Source organism: Netta rufina (genome assembly GCF_964035555.1).
Source record: "Netta rufina genome assembly, chromosome: 1".
NCBI classification, from domain to species: Eukaryota; Metazoa; Chordata; class Aves; order Anseriformes; family Anatidae; genus Netta; species Netta rufina.
In genome coordinates, this window is record NC_140123.1 from 204,668,945 (window position 1) to 204,693,554 (window position 24,610).

At 45.0% G+C, this 24,610-nt stretch overlaps 1 protein-coding gene across 1 annotated transcript in view; it reads left to right on the forward strand.

Moving 5' to 3' along the window:
* EXOC4 (exocyst complex component 4) overlaps positions 1-24,610 on the forward strand; it is a 367,902-nt gene that overhangs the window by 83,815 nt on the left and 259,477 nt on the right. Inside the window, exons 8-9 of the mRNA XM_084306374.1 lie at positions 12,229-12,374; positions 16,412-16,500. Coding sequence (XP_084162500.1) covers positions 12,229-12,374; positions 16,412-16,500 — 235 coding nt within the window. The remainder of the gene's footprint in view (positions 1-12,228; positions 12,375-16,411; positions 16,501-24,610) is intronic.

A 24,610-nucleotide genomic window follows, 5' to 3' on the forward strand; every position in this document is an offset into this window, starting at 1 on the left:
CTTCCCATTCTCAGACCAAAGCAAGTCCCCACCTCTACGCAATCACCATCCAACTGAAGATCGGCATCATTAAAAATTGATTGCATGGCAGCAGCCCAAGGACGTACACATCAGGTGGAATTTCAGTGGAAAGGCCCAGGCTCTGGGGGTTCCTGCTGAGGAAAGCAGGGATGAATTCAGGCCCTGCAGCGCAGAGAACAAAAAAAAGGAAGTGTTTTGTAGGGAGGTAGGAAGAGGCTGGCTGGAGAAGCCGTGGCACTGTTCAGGAGGGGCTCCTTTCCGAGCAGCAGCACTGGGATGTTGTTTGCTTTAGAGCCTATAAAAATACAAAGTGTTTTTTTTTGTCAGGCTTTTAGCTTTAAAATGGATTCCTGTTGCTATTGCATTTACACTTCCTTTTGGCAATCTAAAGAAATGTTTTTTATTGAAGGAAACAATGACATGCATGATTGGTTTGGATATTGGAAGCCACACAGTGATTCCAGAAGCACTTAGGCTTTTCCGAGTAAACAAAAGCAACGGTCGCAGGTCTTGCTGGAGAAATTTTATCTAAAATAATTTTTCTCAGCTGAACACTCGCCGAATCGAATGCGTTTCAGCAGGGCCTTGATGCTGAGAAGTGCTTCGGCCCCGAAGGTGGGACAGCAGGGAGTCCTCCTGAGGTCCCCGAGTTGGCGGAGAGCACTTCGTGAGCACCCGAAGGCCATGAAAGTGGACGAACAGAGCTCAGCCAGCATTGCTGTTGGTGTGCTCACAGTGCCCTTGCCATGTCCCAGCACGGATTTTGGTGCTTGCTCATCTCCCCGGGCAGGAGAAGCCGTGATGGCAGCGCTGCCCTTCGGCACGGTGCGTCCTTAAAAACTGCTTTTGGTGAGCAAAGAGCCCTTCAGACTGCCCTTAGGAAGGGTCTTGTAGGTTATGATGTGGTTAGTGGTTTGTTTTCTTACCTGCCCTTAGTATGGGAACAGAAAACCTTTTGCTTCTCCCTGCCCAGTCCTCATCCTTATGCAGGAACTCGTTTCCTTCTTCCTACTGTTTCCGTTCAAAGCCTGGAGTACGAAATCTCTTGAAGGTCACATTCCTCCTTGAAGCTAATGATGGTGTTTTCCTAATCCCGTTACAAGGTCCCCAGTATCATTAGAGGCAAGCGTTGCAGTTGAGCTTCATTTGATAAGCTGATGAAAGGGGAAGGCAAAGGCTCCCTGACGCAGGAAGACATTCAAGTGTCTACTGTCACGGAACATGTTCAGAAATGTTATAATCTGCTTAACTTCAGCATCTTGGTGGCCTGGTGCCGTGCCTTTTGTAGAGCAGCACAAAGGGCAGAAGGGGTGGCGATCCCTTAAAAAGGAGGAGTGGCCGGTGCACAAGAGCTGTGAACGACTCGAAATTTTGATGGTTTTACCCCCAAGCCTGGAAAAAGGAGTCTTGGCTATGCCATGAGCTCCCCCCTCTGGCATCAGGGTGGTTGTGAGAACGTCAAATAGATTCATCTGCAGATTCTGGAGAATTCATCTGTAGATTCATCTGCGGTTGGGTCTTCAAGGGTTTGGTCAGGTAGAAATGTCAGCATGGAGTTAAAAAGTCCAGGAAATATTTTTTTTTTTTGTTAAGTCTGGTGCTTGTTGCATGGAGCTGCTTGGAACCATCTTACTGTTAAGGCTCTCCGTGAAAGGAGTGAGATCTGAAAGTCTTCAAGTTAATTTGGACAAATGCTAGAGATTACCTATGAGCTTACAAACCGTGGGCTTTTCTAAGAGCGACGTCACAGCCTTGCCTCCCTGATCTGTGTAAAAAAAAGCCTTTTATGTGTAGTGAAGCAACAACACTGGGTTTAACTACAGCAGATTTTTTAAATCCTCTTTTACTTCTTCATATTTCTGCTACCAGCCAGTAAATCACTTGGCTGGGTAATGCCTCCTATTACAGCGGCGTGTTACGAAGAGGTAGGTGGAAGTTCCCTTCCTCCTCCTCATTTTTTTTACAAGTCACCGTGATGAGGTTTTTAATTGATCTGAAAGAAGACGAAGCAACTGGTGGCTGCGTGGTTCTGTTGCTAACTTCCTCTGAATTTCCCTGTTGCTTACACCATTTCTTTCCCACTGGCTGACATCGTTTGAAGGCAGGATCTGCCTCTGCCTCAATTCCTTCTGTGCTTTGGGCTGTAGGTTTAATAGTCACCTCCATGGCACATGTTTTTCTTTGCTGATTTTCCTATCCCATGCAGCACTGTCGCAGTAACTAGTGGTGACTGTAGCTGCTGGATAGCTTATGGAGAAACAAATTCTCCTAAGATTAGGTCTAGTTTGTAATTATACAATGACGCAGGCTTGAAGAGCAATTCTAAATATTACTTCTGTAAGAAGTGAATGCAGTTTTGTATCTGGTTGTCCAAACATTCCAGTTTTCACGCATTGCCATGAATGTTAATTACGGAGATGTGTGCTCGTTTCCAATCCAGTCACAAACTGTGAAATGCACAGGGCAGTCTCGGAGGTAGTCCTGGGTTCATTTGTCTTCACTGGGATTACAGGTTGAGCCCCAGGGTGTACAAAATACTTATTTTGTGATGTTTTGGCATGAAATAACCGATCACAGATCCTATTTAGGGTGGCTTCTCTCTGCCGTACGTAATTGCAGGATGCGCGTGCTGCTAACGACACCGATGTACCCGTGCAAGAGAACCGAAACCAGAGACTGGCATCCTAGCTAACTGCACTAAACCTCAGGTCAGTTTTCAAGTGACTGAAGCATTCAGCCTCTGTATTTGTTGTAATGAGTCAGGAGGACCCAAATCAGCGGGTCAGATTAATTAGCAGCAGCGGTGCCAGAGACGCGCACCCTGGGAAGCACTGGAGCTCGGTGCTCTCAGCAGCATTCAGCACCAGCACCCAGCACGAGCAGCTGCTCGCAGAGCACTCTGCAGACATCCTAAATTTACTCCGAGCACTGTGCAGCCGTACTAAATTTACTCCCACCAAAGAAGTTCTTATACTTTCGACTGGCGATAATTGATGGGGCTGCACCCTCGGGGGAAATAAATCTCCGCGAGTCAGATTTATGAGGACCCTTATGTTTATTTGTCAGCATGACACTGTTGTTACAGGGATAAACCGAGCGAACGGGAGAAAAGCTGACACGTTGAAAAATAGTGTATCCTATTTCTGAACCGGACTCCTGCAGTTTCAGAGCCATAAAACTTCCCATCTCGGCGTTTGGGACGAGTGGCTTGGCGGATCGGAATTTGTCAGGGAGCCGAGGACCGGGAGCTGTGCAGGTGTTTCTTCAGGAAAGAATCCCGAGGCGTTTTTGTTCTTCTGCGCTGTAGGGATATTGCACGTTTTTGTCAAGTGCCTGATTAAGTTTGACATTTGAAAATAGAACTTCACGCCGAAATAAGTACTGTACTTCTGAGTATTTAATTAAGATGTTTAGTTCCTGTCAAGCCTGGTAGTTTCTCTTTCCTGTTAAGGGCAATACGTCTTCAACTGCTGAAATTTCAGAAACCTGTACTTAACCTTTAATCGTCATTCCATTTACATAGAAATCTGATTAACAACTTTTAAAGTTCAGGAGCTGCGAGTAAATGCAATTAAAGCCCTTTTGGAGTCTGTTATTAAGAGCTGGCATTTAATGAAGACTGAGGGCACACTACTGTTACCGTCTACACTGTAGCAGGATGTCTTAAGCAATTAGTCGAAGGCATGAAATACACGAAGTGTGCTGTGTTATCCAGGAGTTAACATGCTCGATATTTAAGCAGCACGCTGCCTTTTCCTCTCTTTGCTGCAGCTGCGTTGTCTGTGCCACTCGGAGAAGCAGAAGCTCAGGTAAGGTGGGTTAACCAACGCCGTGCCTCGTACACGTCAGGACTGCACGTTTCTTTCCTTGGGAAAGAGGATGCTCTGGGAGGTGGGTGTGTGAATGCACCCTCTTTCTCTGTGATTTAAAGAAGTTTGGCTTTGCTTGAGTTACAAAATGTGCAGACCCACTGAAGGGTCGCTGATGTATAATTGGCAGAGCCAAAATCTGCACGCAATTACCTGTCCAGCTCCTCCTTGACCTTTTTCTGTGCTACCTGAACAAAAGAGAGGCCAGTCAAAGCGAAAGGCAGCGGGCTCGAAACCTGTGGGAAAAGGCTTCATGTTGTACAGTCTATGAAGCAGGTGGTAATTGCGCCTTTCTGATTAAGTTTATTGCTTTTTGGGCAATTTGAGAGTACAGTTGGCTGCTTACCCATGCTCTGGGTCGTACTGGACCGTCTGTGTTTCCCAGCTTCTCCTCAATCACATTGGAAGGAGCATGCACTAAAGAGGTCTGTGAACATTTGTAGGCATACACAGACATTTTTACATGGTCATTAAACAGTCCTAGAAATCAGAGGTTACTGCCCAGATGCCACTTGGGTTCGGCTGTCAAAAACCACAAAAGGCTTCTCCACACCACCAAGCATTTGCAGTCCCCATCCCAAAGCCCTCGAGGTGTGTAAATGTGGAGGTTTTGCTATCTTGCAGACGCCGTGTCTGCTTTCCTATGGAAACGTGCACCAGCGTGTTGCTTTTCTTTGGAGGACGTGAATCATCTGCCTGACTCCTCGTGCCGCCCACCTTACTCCTCTTTTTTTTTTTTTTTTTCTCTGTGAGTTTTGTTTTGGTGTCGAGGGCCTGATACTGAAAGGAGAAAGCAGCCTTGGATCATTTCTGCGAGCACAGTCTGTGTTTGCAGAGCAGCTGACGTGCCTGGAGAAAATGAAGTGCTGTCCACTTGGTTTCTGACCCAGCTATTCAAGTTGACTGTTGGTAGCTGGAACAAACGCTGCTGGCAGATTGATGTCTCTCTCATTGAAATAAAAATGCATAAATAAGCAGAGCTACTGGGAAAGCCGGAATAAAGACGGGCCGGCTCCTGTTCCTTTGTGAAGGCCAGATGTCTAAATTTCCGAGGAAATGTCTTAAAATTTCATGCATCGATAAACTGAAGATGACCTGCACCATGCACCTTTGTGTGAGCTGGTCCTGGGTTGTGTTATATGGCTTTTAAAGCCTCTAAAGGTAGAAAGCAATCGCAAAGCCACTCTTGAGGGCTTGGAAAAGAGGCAGCGCACCTTCTGCATGTTGCAGGAGATAAACTTCTCGGCAGTTTTTTCTTTTAGCCGCTTGTTTTCGGAGCCACGAGTGTAAGTTAAGGTGAGACTTGTAATATTGATGCAGCACAGCTGAGTGGGGCTGGAGCTGGGAGCTGCAAGAAGCCTTTTATCCTGTGGCTATGTCAGGAGCAGGGCACAACCTGATGCTCTCGGCGATGCTTCTCTTGGCTCTTGCAGTAGGGACAGGGCTTCCCTTCAAATCTGTTCAGTTGGATCATGACATGCCATGGGGGTGTTGATACATCACAGGGTTAATTAGCCTGCATTTACAGAAAACACTGCAATTTAAATCATTATGCCACGCGTTCGTTACTGAACCAAAGGCCCTTTCTTGGCAGAGTGGGAAAACACAATGAGGGCTGCTCAGTGCTGGTTGTTCGAGGAGCCTCCAGCCTGGTGTCTGGCTGGGACAGCACCTCCAGCTTCTCCTTTTGCTGTACCAGCGACTGGGAAAGCCAATATATCAGTACATACATACTCAAGTGACTTCGTATCTGCTCAGGAGACTTCAGCTCATCCCTACATCAAGTGCAGACGGAGCTTGTGGTGCTCAGGACCAGCTGTGTCCCCAAAAGCTTGTGAAGTGCAGAGGTAAATGCACACTCACAGGTCTCCAGCAACAGCTGTGCTAATTGACAATTAGCATCGATAATGAATGTGGTAGCACCGGCAGTGATAGCATTATCTCAATAGTTCTTGGGTAATTTTTTCACTTTTTCCCCAAAAATGCAAAACAAAAGAATTCTTGCTTCTCGTTCAGTAGCGGAGTTGGGCAATGCCTTGAGAGAATTAATTCTTGAAGGGTTTTTATTCTCGTGTTTCAGTTAAATTAATTTCACGGGCAACAAGAGGATTAGATAAAGCAGGTTGTGGAGCATTAACTGGTATTCGTGGCCCCTAAAACTTGTTTTTATTCTTTCAGCCTGTGTTGCGTTTGCCATTTGTGTAGCCAGCCCCTGTTGTCAGCATGGTATGACGTACAGAAAGCTCAGTGCTCTGAGAACTCAAACTGTTGTTTCTTTTTTTTTTTTTTTTTTTGTTAAATCCACAATTTCTGCAGCCTCATAATTATTAAAAATGTCGATACCGCAAATTACTGGGTAATGAGCTCTAAACCACCATCTCAAACAGGGTGCCACTGCTTTTTTTTGCCTTTTTCTGGCACTTTGCTAGTTTTGTCTAGTCTCCATCATCTCAGCAATGGTTTTGCCAGCGCGTGCTCTGCGGTGAGCTGTCACCAGGCATCTCTGAGCATCCCCATTGAACTCAGCGATGTAGCGTAACGTGAACGTTGTCTGCTGTTCTGTTTGTAACCAGCTTGTCTCATTAAAATCCCATTAGGAAGTCCACTTTCCACTTTGCAATCTCAACTTCTTGCTCCTGGTGTAACTAAAAGGTAACTCCAAAGCAATTCTGCCATTCTTGGCAGCTGGTGCGGAGTAGGAGGAATACATGGTTGAGCAGCTCCCGGTGTGTCAGAGCAAGAAGCTGCAAAGAAATATTGCCTTCAATTGCCAGTGCTGCACAGCGAATTACTGGAGATGCAGAGATTGTTATTTCTGGGTTCCCTTCCCTTCCCTTCCCTTCCCTTCCCTTCCCTTCCCTTCCCTTCCCTTCCCTTCCCTTCCCTTCTCTTCCTTTCCTTTCCTTCTTTTTTCCTTCTCTTTTCCTTCTCTTTTCCTTTCCTTTCCTCCTCTTTTCCTTTCCTTCTCTTTTCCTTTCCTTTCCTTCTCTTTTCCTTTTCCTTTTCTTTTCCCTTTTCAGCTTCCACAAAGTACGTGCCCAGCGGTTACCAAAGCGAGAAGTTTCCTCCAGTGCAAACCTGTTCCCAAACCCAAACGTTAGCAGCGGCTGTTTTAATTTCCTCTTTCAATGGAGATGCTGATTAAAAGGTGCTGTGTAGGATTGGTACTTCAAAAATCAGTGGTTCCTTCTTGCAGGAGCCGGAGAGCTGGCCCTGAGTGCCGCGACGGCGTTATTAGGATTCCCAGATCATAAAGCCAAACGGAGCTGTTGTGATCCTCTCGCCTGACCTCTGCGTAAAACAAGCTGTGGTGCTTTCTTGAGCTAATTCCTGCTTGAAAGAGGGCACGTCCTTTAGAAAGCAGTCCAGTCCTGACTAGGGGAGAGAAGAAAGAGTCAGTGGCAGAGAATGCAGCGTAACCTTTGATGTGAGTGGTTAATTACGCTCTGGAAATGTATGCCTCACTGTAACTCAGAGCCCGGCCAGCTTCAACTTTCCAGCCTTTGGAGTTTTTTTTGTAATTCATTAGCGAAGACGTCTCTCCTCAGCTCTGTGCTCTCAGTGTTACATGCTCGCAGACTGATCTAGTAACCTCTGAGCTTTCCCTTTGCCAAGCTAACAAGGCTGAGCTCACGACTTCTTGCTGCCTGGCCATAGTTGTGCCTTCCTTTTAATAACTTCCAGGCTTCCTTCGTGCACCCCTCTGCCCCCTTTCTGCCTGCTCTTTCTTTGTAGGACTGCCAGGGTTTCCTTCGGCCCCCCAGATGGGTGACTTCCAGATGTGTGACCGACACGGAGAGTTGCTGCCAACTTTTACTTCTGACAAAGCTCTTTGCTTTATGTAGCCATTTCCAATTAGCTAATTAATCTCCACTGTCACAGTGGGAACGTCTCTGCTGCTGATTATCTTCTAGATGCCCAAATTTGCTACAGTCATTGCCTTCCACAACAGTCCTACAGATCCTGACTCATTCTTTTTCCCCCGTATGTGTAGAGTTACATCTGGTGACAATGAAATTCTTACAGTAGCTTGATGATATTATATAAATAATATAAAAAAAGAAATAAATTATTCTGTGTTATTTTGTATCAATGATCCGTTACTCGTATAATTTACCAATTTTCCCCAAAAATACTATCAGCCACAACCCTCCTGTAGTCATTATTTCCATAGGAACTTGAGCCAGGAAAGGTTCTGGTCCATTCAGTATGGAAAGCTGTTGCTTCAGCTGCTTTTGTCTGTGCTATCTGATGAAGTTTCTTCTACTTGTTCTCTTTTAAGAAAACAAAAATTTTGCCTGGAAATGAGAATTTCTAAGCAATCAAAAGAGAAGGGCTCTGGAACAGACTTGCATTTCACTTGGAATACGGATGACAAAAGGAAAGGAGGGATTTAAATTTCTGGGACCTAGCAAAAATCCACAATTTGTGGCTTCCTCATTTCTACGTGGATGCTAAGGACCTTGTCACTGTCTTACTGACTTTTACTGTAGTGGATGCTGTGCTTTCTGCTATCATTTTGGCTTTTCTGTCAGATCCCTCTTGGAAATAACTTGCTCTCTCTGGGTTTATTTAAAACTAAATTTGACATCTCAGGTAGCAAGGATGTGTTTTCTGCAAGCCCGTGTTGCTGGACATAGGATGGTGCTGCTCTCCCTTAATTCTTTTTTAATAGAGCCGTCTATCATCTCTTCTGTGATTTTGTCCCTGATCAATATGAGGTGGAGAGGCCAGCAATTACCTCTTCATCCCATTTACTCTTGTAAAATTCATGGTATGGTGTTAGTTTCCATTTGAGCTCCAGGATCCCCCAAATATATGAAGGCATAACCAGTAGTGTGAGAGTATAAAGAGCTTTTCAGACAGATTTAAAAGTTCTTTTGGTGTATTTTAGGTAGCTCTGGGCAGATTAGTAACTACTATTCAATGGCATCGTGCATCAGTGTTGAAATACTGAATTGCTGTCCCATAGTAGTTACCTGTAAGGAGCACACTGAAGCAGAATTTTGCACATTCTGCTTTCTTCCAAATTTTATCAAAATGGAAATGGTTGGTTTTGATGTAAATGTCTTGGGATTTAGTTACTTCAAATATCTTTTTCTCAAGGTCCCATTGCTGCCGTGATCGGCAGGGCTGCTTGGGATGGAAGCATCTCCAAAGAGAACTGATAACAGTAAGGTTTTGGGAAGAGATTCCCTGGTTTGAAATGGGATTTTCAACCATTCATCCTGCAGCATCCATCTTAATTCAGAGTATGTGAGGATGCAAAATACCAGTTTGCAGCTTCTACTTGATGAAATAGAGCTCAGGCCTCCCATCTAAAACCTCAGAAGAGGCACAAATAATGAATTAATTCTTCAGTGACTCTGTGGTCAGCCTCGTTTTATTGCCTATGCTTTGTTCATCAGCTTGCACAGCTCAGGGGACTCAACCAAAAATTAAAAACGTGGATCTGGAAAGTCTCAGTGGGTGCAGTGATCAGCCACAGAAGCAAATTCTTGCCCCGTTGCAGTTCGGAGAGGTAGAACAAGCTGTTACCAGACCGATGTGATGGACAGGATACACGTAATGCTCTGACCTTTTAAAATTTCAGAATTTAATTACGCCTCCAAATCCATAAATATTGCCTTTTTCATACAACATTTATATTAATTTTCATTTCCAAAGAGCAGCCGGGTAAAGAGTGCTTTGTTCTCTCGCTTTATGTACAGCTTTATTTGCTTGACATTGATATAAATACACTACATGGATGGCAGACCTCAACCATCGAACGGAAAGTCAAAAGTCCTTGTTATAGATGAATGGGATGTTGCAAACTTTGCAGTCACTCATAAATCTTGCCATACGTCCATGTGATTAATGTCTAACAAGGTCTTTGATTGATGGCTTAGCAACTGCTAACCAGGTGTTATGGGACCCAATTGTCAAATCCCTTACTTCAGCGTTAAGGAAAGCTCCTGTTCACCTTGATAGGCCGGAAGACGTCTGCTTTTCCTCGTAAGTGGATTTCCAAATTCTCTCTGGCTGTGATTTTTGGTAAGTACAGGGTCAGGCTCCAACTAATGACACTGAAACGTGATGTTAGAATCGCCTATAGCCACGTTGAGGGCAGAACAGCTGGGTAACGTCGAGCTGGAAGGATTACATTGAGGCCAACGATGATGGGTGAAGGCCGTGGGTTGTACGAAGCAACAAGAAGCTAAAACTTCACCCTAATTTTTCAAGCAAGCAGCTGGCAAGATCTGAAGAGCGTCCCACATATGGATAATATTGCTTAAAAATGTTAAAGGCTTTCATCTCCGTGCTGTAGTTAAAAGCCAAACGTACCGTGTGCTGGAGATGTCTCCTGTCTCAGCTTCTCTCTGGCTTGGCTGCGTATTGTAACCGCTCAGCCACGCTTCCAGTTAATTACTTGGTCCTGAAGAATCGGCGTAACTTGAATACAGGGCACTGGAGCACAAAGAGCTTTGATCTGTCATGCACGGTTTCTGCTAGGCTTGGATTTTATAACTTAAAGATGAACTTTGAGAATAGTTATCAAAACCAGCAATTTCTGCTGCTCTTACAAGCCTTTGACTTTTTCAGAGCCTTGCGCCTTAGCATCCTGCTCGGCCTACCTAGCGATGCCATAAATGAACAATTTCCTCCTTTCTCCTAATCTGCGGTGTTTTCAGAACGCTTCTGAATATCGAACCACAGCTGATCTTTTATTTCTCTGTTTCAATTTTTAACTAACAGGAGCAATTCATTATACTCCTAGCACAAGCCTCTGTTGCCTTATTGTAGTCGTGGAGCTCGGTGCTGTATTACATACTTCATATTTTCCAGTCCTGCATATAAAGGGACATCAGAATCCCAGAATCCATTATAAATAGGTTTCATCCATAACATGAGAACAAATTGCTAAATGTTTTTCTTTCTTTTTTTTTCAAACTTGATTAAGTTTGAGGGTTTAATTACATTTTCGTGGCGATTTTAGGGTTGTTAATTCAAGTAGAGAAGATGAAATGCAAATACGCGAATACAAACGGATTTGGTAAATTACTGTTAAAAATTAGCACAGCGATTATTTTACTCTGAACAATAAGAGTGCATTTTAAAACCTTGTGCTCAGGTAAAGTTTTAATAGAGACATTTTAAGAGTTGGAGTTTTTATATTTTATTTTATTTTGTTTTTTTTTTTTTTTCCCAAGTAATCGTGAATTGTTTCTAATTAGGGGCATGATACCATTTGCCTGGATATTTATTCGTATGTAATTTGTTTTAACGTAGACAGCACTGCACTGATGTATTCCTTTCATTAAGACAACTCTCTTTGATGGGCTTTGACTGGCTAATTACTGAAATGGAACACATTACTAATAGCCTCCAAGTAGGTAGAGTTTTCTGAACATAAATAATGAATTTCTGAAAGCACTGACAAAAGTTAATTTTTAAGGGGTTTCTTTCCATCGCCAGACACAATGAAATAAAAAACGAGGGACTTTGAATCTGTTTCTGCTTCTGCACCGTGGAGTTACTTGAGCAGCTCCAAACACCAGACCAGCACTTTGGGCTGCAGGGGTTTCACAAAAGGACCCCGTTCACAAAGGGACCCGCCAACCCCTCTCTGAAGTTATTGGCCTAGAAGAAAATCAAATTTAAACTGAGTTTGAGGAACTGATGACTGTGGGAATTTATATTTTCAGTGGTTTTTAAAGAAAGAAAAAAAAGAAGCATCAACGGTTTGGGAGCTATTAAAGGGCAATTTTTGCAGCATTCCCAGGATTTTTTCCAACGGTGTTCGTGACCCTTAGTATATCCACATGAATTTACACATGCATGTTTTATATTTATATACGCAAATTTACATATGCCTGTACATTTTCTCCATATGTAAACTGTGTTTTTGTAGTGGATTATATCGGTATTCCTTTCAGGTGGTTGCAGAGAGCAGTGAGGTCTCCCCTGAGCCTCCTCTTCTCCAGACTAAACAACCCCACGTCCCTCAGTTGCTCCCCATACCTCTTTTTTCTTGTTTCTTCACCAGCTTTGTTGATTTTCTCTACACACACGCTCAAGCAACTCAAGATTCTTGCAAGATACCTTCAGTACCATCAGGGTTTTGTAGCAGGTTGAATTGGTCGAGTAATGTAGGATGAGCTTTTATCAAATCGGTGACAGTGGTGTATGGGTCACTAGGATCTCATTTCTGAAAATAAAGCTGAGTTTCTGTTAATTAAAACTGTTGATTCGTTTATCACCAGCCCTGTATAGTATTTAAAGATCCTAGACGTTCCGAGTCACAGTGCAATGCTGTTGTATCTCTAAGCACTGTTCCTCTTCCTTCTGCTCCCAGATGCTGCTGACGGAATATCTGGATATGAAGAACACCCGCACTGCCTCGGAGCCATCCACCCAGCTTAGCTACGCCAGCTCGGGGCGAGAATTCGCAGCGTTCTTTGCGAAGAAGAAACCACAAAGGCCTAAAAACCCTTTGTTCAAGTAAGTGCCAGGATGCACTTAAAACAGGCCGATAATCACAGTTTCACATGGGAGTGGGGTGTAAGTTCGGAGATGGAGATTTAGTGCCCGAAGCTGAAGCCTCAGTAGGATCTCTGGTAGGGATTAATGGGTTCATGGCTGGTTTGTAGAGTGCAGCTCGTTCAGGGGCTCATTGCAGGGTTGGGATCTCCTTACATGAGCTGCTGCAGAGCAGGCAGCGATACGTTAAGCCTGTCTTTGTGCACAGTATGCTCGAGACCTGTTAAAAAGGGTGATAAAGGGGACTGGACAAAGAGAATTAAGATAACTCTCTAATTACCAGATAGACTAACTGGCTAATCCTATCACTCGTTCCTTTAATTCAAAGTGGAAAGAATTAAGTGGCTGGGAGGAGAGAGTAAGAGAGCAGATGAGCGAGGTAAGGGAGGGATTTGGGGTGCAAATTTCATGTGCAACAATGAGGGGTCAGGAGGAGTCATTGGTGAGCAGCGCTGTTACGAGAGGACAGTTGGCCTTGCCAGTACACCGAGACTTAAGGGAGCTTTGCTGAAATTTTGTCTCGTTTCTTGACTACCTGTGCTGATCCATTCTCTTTGGCCCCTTGAGGATTCGGGGGAATGACCAAAATGTGCTCTTTTCACAGCAGAGGCTCCAAGTTGAAAGGTGATGGCTTTGATCTTATGCTGCAGCTCTGCCAGCGTAACTGTGTGGCTGCTCCTAACTCAGCACTGCCAAAATAATCTCTTTAATAACTTTTTTTTTTTTTATATACAATGACATTGTTCTAAAGCAGTTGTTCGGGGAACATACAGGCTTAACAGTAGGGTTGAGGGAACAGCAGCAAGGAGAGCAGTGCTGGGGAGTACCAGCACCGTGGGGCAGTAACCTTTTACCCGTGCTCAGCTGCAGCAGGGGCAGCGTATCTGATGGGTGGACTTGAGACTACAAGCTGCTGCAGGGCTGAGCTGTCTTTCACTACCCATTAGCGAGGTATTTAGCCTTACCAGGCTTTGCTCTCCCATGTAGAAAGCCCAAGTTTTACAAAATCTGCTGAAATGATGGCTGGAGGGGGGAGCGATTGGAGGAGAGAGCTAAAATAAAGAGTTTCCCTCTTTATTTTGCTGGATATGGGTGCCCATGAAGTCTGGGTGGGTTTTTCTGGGTGTTTTCTTTTTCTTTTGATCTACAACATCCCATTTGTAATTTGAGGTAGATCGTTACGTGGTGGGGAGGTGATATGGGAAATTCAGTAATGGAAATGGCAAAGAGCGATGGGGCAAGTGGTTGGGGGAGCTTCACATTCCGCAGCCTCTTTACAGGTCATTTCTTGTTTTTTTTTACAGCTAAAATTTATTTCTTGATTACCCAGAGCTTGCAGAACTCCCTGTTATTTGCCCCATGGGCATAGGCAGGTAGCAGCTGTGTTCTCTTAGTACCCAAAGGCTTTTGCACTTCCCTCTCTCCCTCTCCCAGGATTAGCTGTCTGTCTAATCTTCTGCTATTAGAAGGTTAAATGTTGCCTGGAGGATCTCGGAGGTGTCTCCTGCCACCTTGACAGCCTGTGGTTATTCCTCCCCACCCCTTTTTTTAACACTCCCGTGGCTCTTTGGGCTGGGAATTACGCTCTTTGAATTCACCCCGTCTTGCAGATCTCTATCGGAGCAAAATAGGGCCGCTCACCTTTTCAATCCGCGGCTGTTCTTGGGTGTGCTTGGGCCACTTAAGTTTGAGGAACGGGGATGCTCTGTTTCACCTACAGCAATTTCAGCCTCTATATTAGTTTGTCAGCAGAGAGTGAAGGTAGGTGTAATTGTTTAAAGTGAAGGTGCCTCACCTCGTCGGAACAGCGCGTCTCTTGCCACTCGTGGTCTTGTCACCAAGTCATCGCCGGCACCACGGTGACAGCAGCACTTATTGGGAGCTCTGATTTGGTTATCTGTCTTCTGTCAGCTGTCACTATATCTATGGAAATCTCCCTTGAAATGGAATTTCTCAGCCCGCTGGGGGATGTGCATGTTTGATGGAGTGTTATTCTTGTCTCCTCTCCCATCTTCAGTGCTTTTTCGCGCCGGGCTGCGAGGCTTTTTCTTGCCCTTCCATTAGCTCTGTCCAAATCGGAGGAGCCATCCACTTGTCATCAGAATAGCCGCTTTTAATTTCTCACTTCAGGAGTCTCTGAGGGCAGGGCTCCACCTGGTGTTTTACTCGCAGCTCGATGCAGGTACCTGTGCCGTGCCCTGTGACAGCTTGTTAGAAGCTCATTTTCTAAATCCGACTTCCTCTAGTGTGTTTACGTGAAGACGTACGATCTAGAGGCAGTAGGAAGATTGAGGACTCTTGAATCGAGTCTTACAGTCTGGAAATCAGCAACTAACATCTGGAAGAGACTTGGAATCGTTGGCTCCCTATCTCAAAAAAGGGTATAATAATTCACAGGTGGGGAGGTCTTGATGTATTTCATTATTTAATGTTGGCTCAGAAACCAAAACCTTTGGGAATTCATGTAGCTTTTGCTATCATAAGCCTGACTTTCTTCTTTCTTCTTTTCCAAGAAGTAGCCACGTGCAGGTTGCTGTGTCTCCCTGAAGATCAGATTTGCTAGACAGAAATTGGGCATTGGTGGGGAAGGAGTGGCTTGTACCAGCAGGTGTTGAACACCCAACGTGTTAGTCTCAGGCTTGGCTAAAATTACGTGCAATTCTGTGCTTAAAACAAAAAATCAATGCAAGCTTTGCAACTGGAGTGTCAGCATGGGGAGAGGCAGAGATTGCAAGAGAAGAGACGTTGAGTGGAAATAGGAATGTGGAAGAATAGATTGAGGAAAGAGCAGAGGAGGGGAAATGGGAGAGTGAGACTGGATGGCTGGGGAGAAGTGGGTGTGCTGAGATCGGAGTCTCTGTCTCAAAGCCAGGTCTGGGGCAGCAGGAGGAGAATCAGGTTTGTTGCTGCAGTTCATCTTAACCTGAATTCTGGGTTTGATGCCTGGAGAAGACCTCTGGGTCGTGGTGATAACGTTGTGTTTAATATTTCACTAGGAGCAAAAGAGAGCACATCACAAATACAAAGCCAAGAGTTTGTCGTTCATTTAATTACTCTGCTGTGTTTGTTAGATTTTGATATATGGTTATTAGCCCAGTCGCAGTAACGCTAACACTTGCAGTCCAAATTAAAGTAGAAGAGCCTCGTTAATACAAATAACCTTAAAATTGTTGCACAAGGAAAGCCTCCAAAGGCTCGGCCCTTCTTTGTGGGTTTGCAGCGTCCCTTCACTATAAGGAGTTTGGTCATTAAAGACATCTTGTGCCACTTCAGCAATTTGCAAATGCCTTCACCCCTCTGCCTGCCCCTTCCTGGTCCCCAGTGCCCGTGGCAGAGCTGCCCAGTGCCCACCAGGCACACACAGAGCTGCTGTTTTTTGGGTGTCCCCAGCACCGAGCTCAGGCTGAGTCCTTGGGTCCCTCGGCCATAGGATTCTTGTGTCACAGGGACCCCCAGCTCAGCCCCCCGCAAGCTCAGAGCCATCCTGAGACCTTGCAGTGTGAGGCCATTTTACTCTAAATGACAAAAGTCATGTTTATGGGGCTCTGTTAGCCGAAAAATCTCTTCTCTCATGTTGATCCTTGTAGAGTATTGGAGCCATCCAATAAATACTTAATTTACTACATTTTAGTTTCAATGAGAGCGTTAGTTTTTAATTTGTGGCTTTATGTATATGCCAGTTAACAATGTAATTGATACTAATTCATCGATTTGGTTTGGATTTCACCAATTTTTTGGGGCCATTCCTGCTCGGAAGAGCATCCCCATGCTATGCAGGCAGGTCTGTGCCACCGGCAGCTGCCGACAGAACTGTGTGGACCCAAGGTGGCAAAATATGGTACATCAGTGGTGGAGTTTTACAGGAAAAATGTGCTTTTGTCTGCCTCGGTCATATTCCTCAACCGTGCAGGGAAGTGCGTTTTGTTCAGAGCTGTCTGGTGCTTACAAGAAGGCCAATTCTGTGGATGGTTAATTGACTTTTTTCTTTTTAATTACAGGTTTGAGTCCTCTTCCCATGCTATTAGCATGAGTGCCTATTTGCGTGAGCAGAGGAGGGAGCTGTACAGCAGAAGCGGAGAACTTCAAGGTGGGGAAATAGTGTGTTAGCTGGGTAATTCTCTTCTGCAGGAGCTGAATCTCCTGTCCATGCTATGTCAAGGTATTAACACCTCTCTGGTTTGCTGCCCAGGCTGCCTAAATCTCTGTTCTTAAGGTCTATTTTTCTATTCTTGCTCCGTCAAGCAACAGGGTTTCTTTTGATTCCCTCTGTGTGTTCAGATAAAGGTCCAGGTCCTAAAAACTAGTCATGAAACAATGGATGAGACACAAACAAGTCTCATTGTGAGCATTGCTTTTGGGTACTTGGAGTTAACATTTACTTCTTTATCTGCAATTTATTTCCCTATGTCATGTGCTGAATGTCATGCTTCTGGATTGCTCTGGGAGCTAAATTCAACTGTTTTGTACTTGAAGTCACAAGTTTCCGTTGGAAGTGACCAATTCTGTGTCTTTTGTACAATATTTGAAGAGTTAAGAGTGTTGTAAAATGGTGAGTTTGAAGTATTGGACCGCTCTTGCTGGTTTATACTGCTCGTGACAAGTGTTGCATATACACAGAGAAGTGTTCTCTGGGCATGGCATCATTTCACGTTTTTTTGTGAATGGCTTAATTCACACAAGTCTTGCTCTTGGAAGCAACATCAGTGGAAGATCTTGAGGCTGTCATGTTAATGTATAGTAGGAATATTTTTTTTCTGTCTCATCTGTTGTGGTTTCTTACTGAGCTAATCATAAAAAGAAAATAATGAAAACTCTTCAGATATTACAGTGATGGACAAGGGTAAAACTTCTTGAAATCTTATTCATGGTAATTTTCAGATGGCTTTTATTTGAGGAAATTTTATAATTTACATGAGAATTATTGGATGCCTTTGTGGTCCCTTCCTCCTTCTATAATTTAGTTGTGCTCAGCAAGACGTGAGACCCAAAGCAGTGAGGTAAGAAGCACTGAGAGATGTACAGTGTTCCTGTGGACTGATCACTTCACTTGTGTAAAGAGGATCTTCATATTGATGATGAAATAGGCAATGATGCACTCTCTGGCCAATATTCAGGTCCTTCTGCATGGGCTGTGAAGGAAGAATCTGAGATTAAAAGATGTACTGAAGTTGACAGCTGCCCACACTGTAATCTAACAGCCCATGGGAATAAAATAAGGTGAAGATCCCTGTCTTTTACATGATGGTATCACCCATTATGCACGTTTGGGAGGTGTGCAGCTCACAGCTCTTCACCTTTTAAGACTCAGGTTCTCACCTTCACAATCTGTCACGTGTACCTGGGATCAGCTGGAAGAAATCTCCCAGTTCGGCAGGATGTTGTTTCAGTGTAAGCCACTTTATGGCACAGTCTTTTTTATTTTATTTTATTTTAAATACCAATGGATAATAGGATTTGAGTAGTTACTTCTCCACAGTAATTACTCTGTTCTGCAGCCTGCATGGGGCAACTGGATTCAAAGCCAGGAATTTGGAAGCTGTCGAGGGCGTTAAGTTTAGGATAGGGATGGGGCCATCAGGGAGCTCGTAGCCCTTCCCTCAAAAAATTTCAGATCTCTTTGGCAGTAGTCCCGTTGCCTTTTGTTATTTCCACTTGCTCTCACGCCCTGATCTGGCCAGTTGACCTTGTTCCTTTAAAAACACAGGAGACAAAGATATTAAATCTGCCTCTTCCAGATACACCATGGCTGAGATCGGGGTGGTTTTGGGCTGCGGTTACCGCTGCTGTTGCACTGAGCTGAGGAGGTGTTTTTAAAGAGCTCCTTTCTTTTCCAGGGTTCAGAACTCCTCGCTGTGGGGCACAGGTGGGTTTCTTGAAAGAGCAGCCCCTTCTTGATAGGAGGCAGATCCCGAGGCGGCGTTTGGCACGAGCAGGAGGCTGGGAGCGTTTTGCAGGAGAAGAGGGTGCGAAAGAGCTCCGCAGACCTTCAGCTGCCGAGCTGGCGTGGGGTTGGGAAGAACAAAGCTGAAGAGCTGACAAAAGGAGTAAAGGACAAAATATAAGAATTAGCGTGGCTAGGGCCAAGATGCTATTGCCCTTTATGGATGAATCGGAAGAACTGGGACGTGATGCAATAGGTGACAAAAAGTCAATGTAGGGAGTCAATAGGGACAATAGATGAGATGACTTTGCTAAGAAATCTTTGCTGTTTAACCATCAAGAAAAGTTTCCCTTTGAACTTTATGTTAAAAATGTACTATCCTCTCTTCCTATTATAAGCTGCTGTTCCCTTTTAGGTAGCTCATTAATCTTCCTGAATCCCAGACCACAGCAAGATCTGCATTTTGATTTTTTTTTTCCCCCCTTTTAAAGAGAAATACAATTTAATTGTTCAATCAGGTTACTGGAAGGCAGGCATGTGACACTCTCTCTTCTGTGAATGCCACACAGTTTCTCTTCCTGACAGCCTTATCCACAGGGATGATTTTTTCAGTGGCAGCAGGGGGAGGGTGGCTTGTTAGGAAATCTTTTTTCCTGAAAAGGTCTTCAAAGAAACATATGCATTAAAAAAAAAAGAACTTATAAAAGTTTGGCTCTTGCCAACTTTTTGAAATAAGAATTTAATTTAAATAGCCTTAAAATGTGTGAAGATCAGAGTGATGCTTTGTCATTAACCTCTCTCGTTTGGACTGAAATAGTACAGTGCATAAGGCAGACGTTATCCCTCAGTGGGAGAAAGGGACCGGCTGTAAGTGCTTTCAAGAAGGAAGGATTCATTCTTGCATCTTCTGGCACTGAAATCAGAGGAGCTTAGGCCGTGTCTTTTTCGCTTTAAGTCAGACACAGAAGTCATTTGGCAATTGTCATAAAAAAAAGTCAGAAGCAAGTACGTAAGTGAAATATCTCCTTCTAGACTACCAGAAATGTGGTGCCCCGGGATGTTTCCAGAAGCACAATGTCAGAGCTGGTTTCTTCTGTACAAAACCCAAACCCAAAGATGATTGTCTCTTTTTTCTCTCTTTTTTTTTTTCCCAAGAGTACGTCTTGGCTAGCTGGGGAATTTACATTTTCCTTCTCAGAGCCCTTCTGCCGTTTGTCAGATATGATGATCTTTTTATAGATGGCCTGAAATAATGGAGGTACATTTAAAAAGCAAAGCTATTTTGCTTTTTTAGCAAATTTTTTAGCTATTTTAACATATTTCACGAGCGGCTGAATGACTGCAGCCTGGGTCATAGCAGATGCGTCCTGGTCTCCCTTAACACTTCTCTTTCATTAGCCACACTTCCTACCGTGTCTCTCCATCGCATTCATCCCCCTTGCTTCCTTCCTGGCACCCCTCAGCACCTGTTTGTGTCCCCGAAGCACCCGCCAAGCAAAAAGCAGCCTGTGCCACGGCTGGACCAAGCAAAGTACATCCCAACCAAGCAGCTCTGCACCTTGGAAGCAAGCATACTGGTAGGTCCAGCAGCATGGAGAGCTAACAAATGCCTGCTGATGCTTTTCCTTCTGTGGAGGCACACGTTTATCCCACCTTTGTCTGTATCCACGAGACCTGTGAGAATTTACTGCCTTTAGGATTTATGCCTCTGTCACCTTCGGCTGAAATTGGCTCTCCAGCTCAGTTGTTGTGAGGATGGGACAACCAGTCGGACAGACAGAAGATCAGATAACTCTTTTTTTTTTCTTCTAGGAAACCAGGCTAAAACATTGCTGTATTTCATTGCAGAGGTGGCTGCTTGTCATTGACTAGTGGAATGAATCCCATGCATGCCCCTTATTTCATTCCACCGCTGCCTTCAATTGCCAACAGATCCTTGGGAACAGAAGAAAAATGTGGCTTCTCCCTCTAGAAGGGGGGTCAGGGACTGCAAGAGGGATGGCAGATGGTAGGAGATTGTCCCTGGGGCTGCACGGTAAGACAGGAGGCAGTCTGCAGGAGCTTTTGTTTTATTTTTCATTAAATTGGATGTGATTGGTATCAGGAAAACACGGCTTCAAGAGAGAATTAAGAGGAAAAAACACTGCTCTTTTAGGTAGTGTCCAGGCATGTCTGGGTTTCTGAATTGGTATTTTGGTAATAGTGTCACTGTACCAAGCATGGTACACACGCTATGTGCATTGTACATGCCTGGAAGGATCAGTTTGCACATGATGGAGCAGCCTCCACCAGCACAGCTGCACTGCACAAGGATCGTGAAGTCTGCCTTCCACTGGTTTACCTGGCTAAATTTTGTGTGCTTGTGGCAGGAGAACTTCCTCCTACTTTATAAAATTGGGGGGAAGTTGCCTTTGCTTCCACTTTCTGAAGCTTCTTAAATTTTAGTTGGCTCTTGATAGATGTTCAGACCTTGGGTGGATGATTCAGCCGTAATGATTGGCACCTATAGTAAATAAATAAATAAATAAAAAGGCAAGGAAGCCATAAATGAGAAGGGAAAGCTCAGTGGATGATAACCTTCATTTCAGCAGGTGCCTAACCCAAGTTAGTTGTTTTCTGACCCGCAGGTAGCCTCGTGTGTCTCGCCGTGCTGCTCGCTGCTGGCTGCTAATTTCAGGTGTGGTGTTACTTCATCAAAGGTGGTGTCGGTTATGGGCTCCTTCTCAACACGTCAGGTATTGTTTCAGAGTCCCGTGGCCGTGGGGAATTAATGCAGGTGCATTCTGTGCTCACGGTGACTCCGGCCTCGGCTCGGTTTATCAGCAGAAACGGTAAAAGGCGTTTTTATACGCTGCGAAAATCTGAAGAGCCTGGAGGGTGCTGATCAGCATGGAAAATAGCAGCCAGCTGCTGTTATCTGTGCGAGCACAGGCCCTGGTAGTTCACAGCGGGGTCAGCTTTGCTCGTGTTGTACATCTGGGCCGGGTTTAAGAATGAAATGTGAAGTGCTCCCGAGCAGCCGCTGCTCCTGTGGATGTTAATGGTCTTCACAGCTGCTCGGCACCTCTTAAAATCGAGGCTCCTGATTTCTTTCCCCCAAGAAGCTCAGAGCAATTCAACGTTATTAAACCTCTCCGTGCCTTTGTGGAGCAGGATTTTTATTTAGGGTGTAGCCGTGCAAGTTGAGGTATGAGAGGCATCATCCCAGGAAGGACGATGGAAGCAGAATTAGGCAGGTTTCCAGAGCCACCTTCCAGTCTTCTGTACGCTGGTTGAAGTCTGAATGCATTAAGGCAGTCAAGGTATGTTAATATAATAATGGTTTAGGCACACTTGACACAGCCACGTGTCGATTGAGGTGGCTCTGCAGCCCTGGGACTGCTGCTGTGCCAGCTCTGCATGGTGGTGGGAGCTCCTGCACAGCACCCCGGGAGAAATTGCTGCCTACGAGTGCTTTGTGCTGTGTCAGAGCATTGGAAATAATCTTGTATCGTCACTGCGCCTTCAGGGTCTTTCTTTTTCCTTTTTTTTTGTTTTTTATCTGAGAAATTGTGTCGTCTCTGCTCCTACGACGTGGGTGTCCTGCAGGTTTTCATAAGTTTGCGCTCTTATTGCTACCAGAAGGCAGAGCAGTGCGTGTTGGACAAGGCAGGCGGAGAAAAGCTACGTGGCTTCACAGAGGAAGTGTTTAATAGAGCAAAGAATGAAATTCGTGCCCCAAAGCAGTGCTCCCCCAACTACTGGGCACGTTTCATGTGCTGAGCTGAAACAGCGAAATTCTGTATTGCTTTATGAAGTTATTTAAGCAGTTTCCTTCCAGGAGCTCCCCGTGATGCAGTGCCCTTCCTTCTTCTCCTTCAAGATTTTGGTTAGTTCCATTTGCTTCACTTTTCCTACGTTTCAGTGGGCTCCTGCTAGAATTTTGGACCTTGGATGAATGGTTCGGGCATGGCCAGCAGTGCCGAAAATTGCCCGAGTTGTGCAAGCTGCAAATCTCAGGTGTGCTCCAAGAGACTTGGTAGGAGGGCTACAAGAATAAAAGGCAAGTCACATCCAGCTCGGACCAAGGATGGCAAATTGAGCTGTGCAACAAAGGCCTCTTGCAATGAGGCTACAGATACCAGATTTATTTATTTTTTAACTTTATTTCTTACAAGAACCTCCAAGAAATTCTCCTTATTGGCCAGGTGAAAAATAAAACTGGAAAGCGGCCGAACATCACTGACGATACAAATTGAAGGCTGGGGATGGGTTGCTCACCAGTATGCTGTTCAACTATTCTCCCTCTCAGACAGAAAATTTCTTACCAGAAGGTTTTAAGTAATTAAGGAAATCAAAGAGAAACTCTGCTAATTAAGATTTTGACGCCAAGAAATAGCGGCGGAGGCAAATGGTATCGGATCTGACAAGGGCACCGTGTAAGGCCAGGTCCAGGGAAGATGCAGTTATTTGTCGGTGCCTTGTTCCATTTGAATTCACCAAAGGGCTGCCGGAGGGAGCCAGCTGTGCTCACCGATGACAAAAACGAATCTTGACACTTGGGGTAATGAAAATTCGGTTCAGCACCTTTTAGAGATGGGTATGGCAACGCGGCGTCAGTCGGAGGCAACGGGGAGGGGGGAAGCGATGTAATTCTCCTCTGGTTAGAGGAGAGGCTGTGACGAGGGGGCAGTCCCGGTTAAAAATACCCCGTAGGAAGAGGGATAACCCGTCGAAGAATCAGAAAGTTGGTTGGGTGAAGGAGGGGGAAACAATTTGATGTCAGGAAGCTCCCGGCACGCAGCTGCTTTGGTCTCCCCGCGGTGCAGAGGATCACAGTTTGCTTTGAGCTTTTGGGGGGGGAGGGAGGAGAGGGGGGAGAATGGCTTTTTTGTGGTTTGACAGTATTAATGCAATCATCTCGTTCAGACCTTGTAAGCCCACTTATTATTTCCTCTGCGTGTGTTTTTTCTAGTTTAGCGGATTAGCTGCACTGTCTCTTCAAAGGCTATCCAATCAAGAAGGGGTTATTAAAACTGGGGCGCTTTATGACTGAGAATTAATTAGAGCAGCATTTTCATGCAAAACATCCAATTTTTTGATTAGCAATGGAGCAGGGCCACAATTAACACTCTAGGAAGCTTAAATTTCCAGCATTTTGATTCTCAGGAAATGAGATTATCAAACTGGGGTCAGGCACTTGACAGCAAAAGGGGGATTATGTGTAAGAAAATAATTTGTTTCTTGATTTTGCCTCGGAGATTGTTATTAAAGCGACGGTGAATTCAGAGGGAGGCGAAGAGTGGGAGGAGGAGACACCTAAAAATGGGAGCCGGAGGAACCCTTTGCCTTGTTCGCGTCCTCCTCGCTGTGCCAAGGGCTGCCTCGGCCCGGTGTGAGGGAGAGGATGCTCTGCGTTGGATTTACAGCAACAGGTTCACATTGCTTTGTGGAGGGAGGCTCGTTGCCTTTCCTAATCAGTGTGTTGAGAATTCTGCAGTGGTTTGTAAATATTCAGAATATTTGTATCCTGGGGAAGGAGGCAGTCCTGGAGACGGGCTGCTTTGTCTCCATTCCTTTACCCAAATACATGGCATGTTGTTTTTCTTTTTAAACTGTTTTTTGGTTCACTCCCAGTGTCGGAGGACGTATATCACTGCTTAATAGAGGCTGAGCTCTGCCAGACTTCAGGGTAGGTGGAACAAGAAGGGGTATCTCTGTCCCTCCAGAGAACACGGAGGGTTTGGGGCTTCCATCTCCCACTTCTCGGGGAGGTGCAGGGTGTTGAAAGTCAGCCCTGGGCTGTGAAATCAGGCTGTGTAGAGGACATGGAGCACGCTAAGGCAGTACGAGTCATTTCACAGAGTCACAGAATCATTAAGGTTGGAAAAGATCACCAAAATCATCTGGTCCAACCATCCCCCTCCCACCAATGTCACCACCAAACCACGTCCCCAAGCACCACGTCCAACCTCTCCTTGAACACCCCAAGGGTCGGTGACTCCACCACCTCCCTGGGCAACCCGTCCCAGTGCCTGACTGCTCTTTCTGGGCAGAAATGTCTCCTCTGATAGCTGATCAATACTTGCTGGGTGTTGGGGGACTCCCAGTTTGCATGTCCTCAGGAGAGCTCTGTTGGCTCTGTGTCTGCCTGCTTTTGCGTCTTAAAACGACCATGCAGATTGATGGCTTTTTAATTAATTGCTCAATTATTTCTGAGCAAAATAGTTTGTGAAAGCAGATGTTACGAAGCTGCTTGTTGCTAGCCACATATTAGCCACATTCTGGCTCCTAGGTCCTACTTAGCAGTGCCCACACCTCTTGCAGCCTTTGCTGC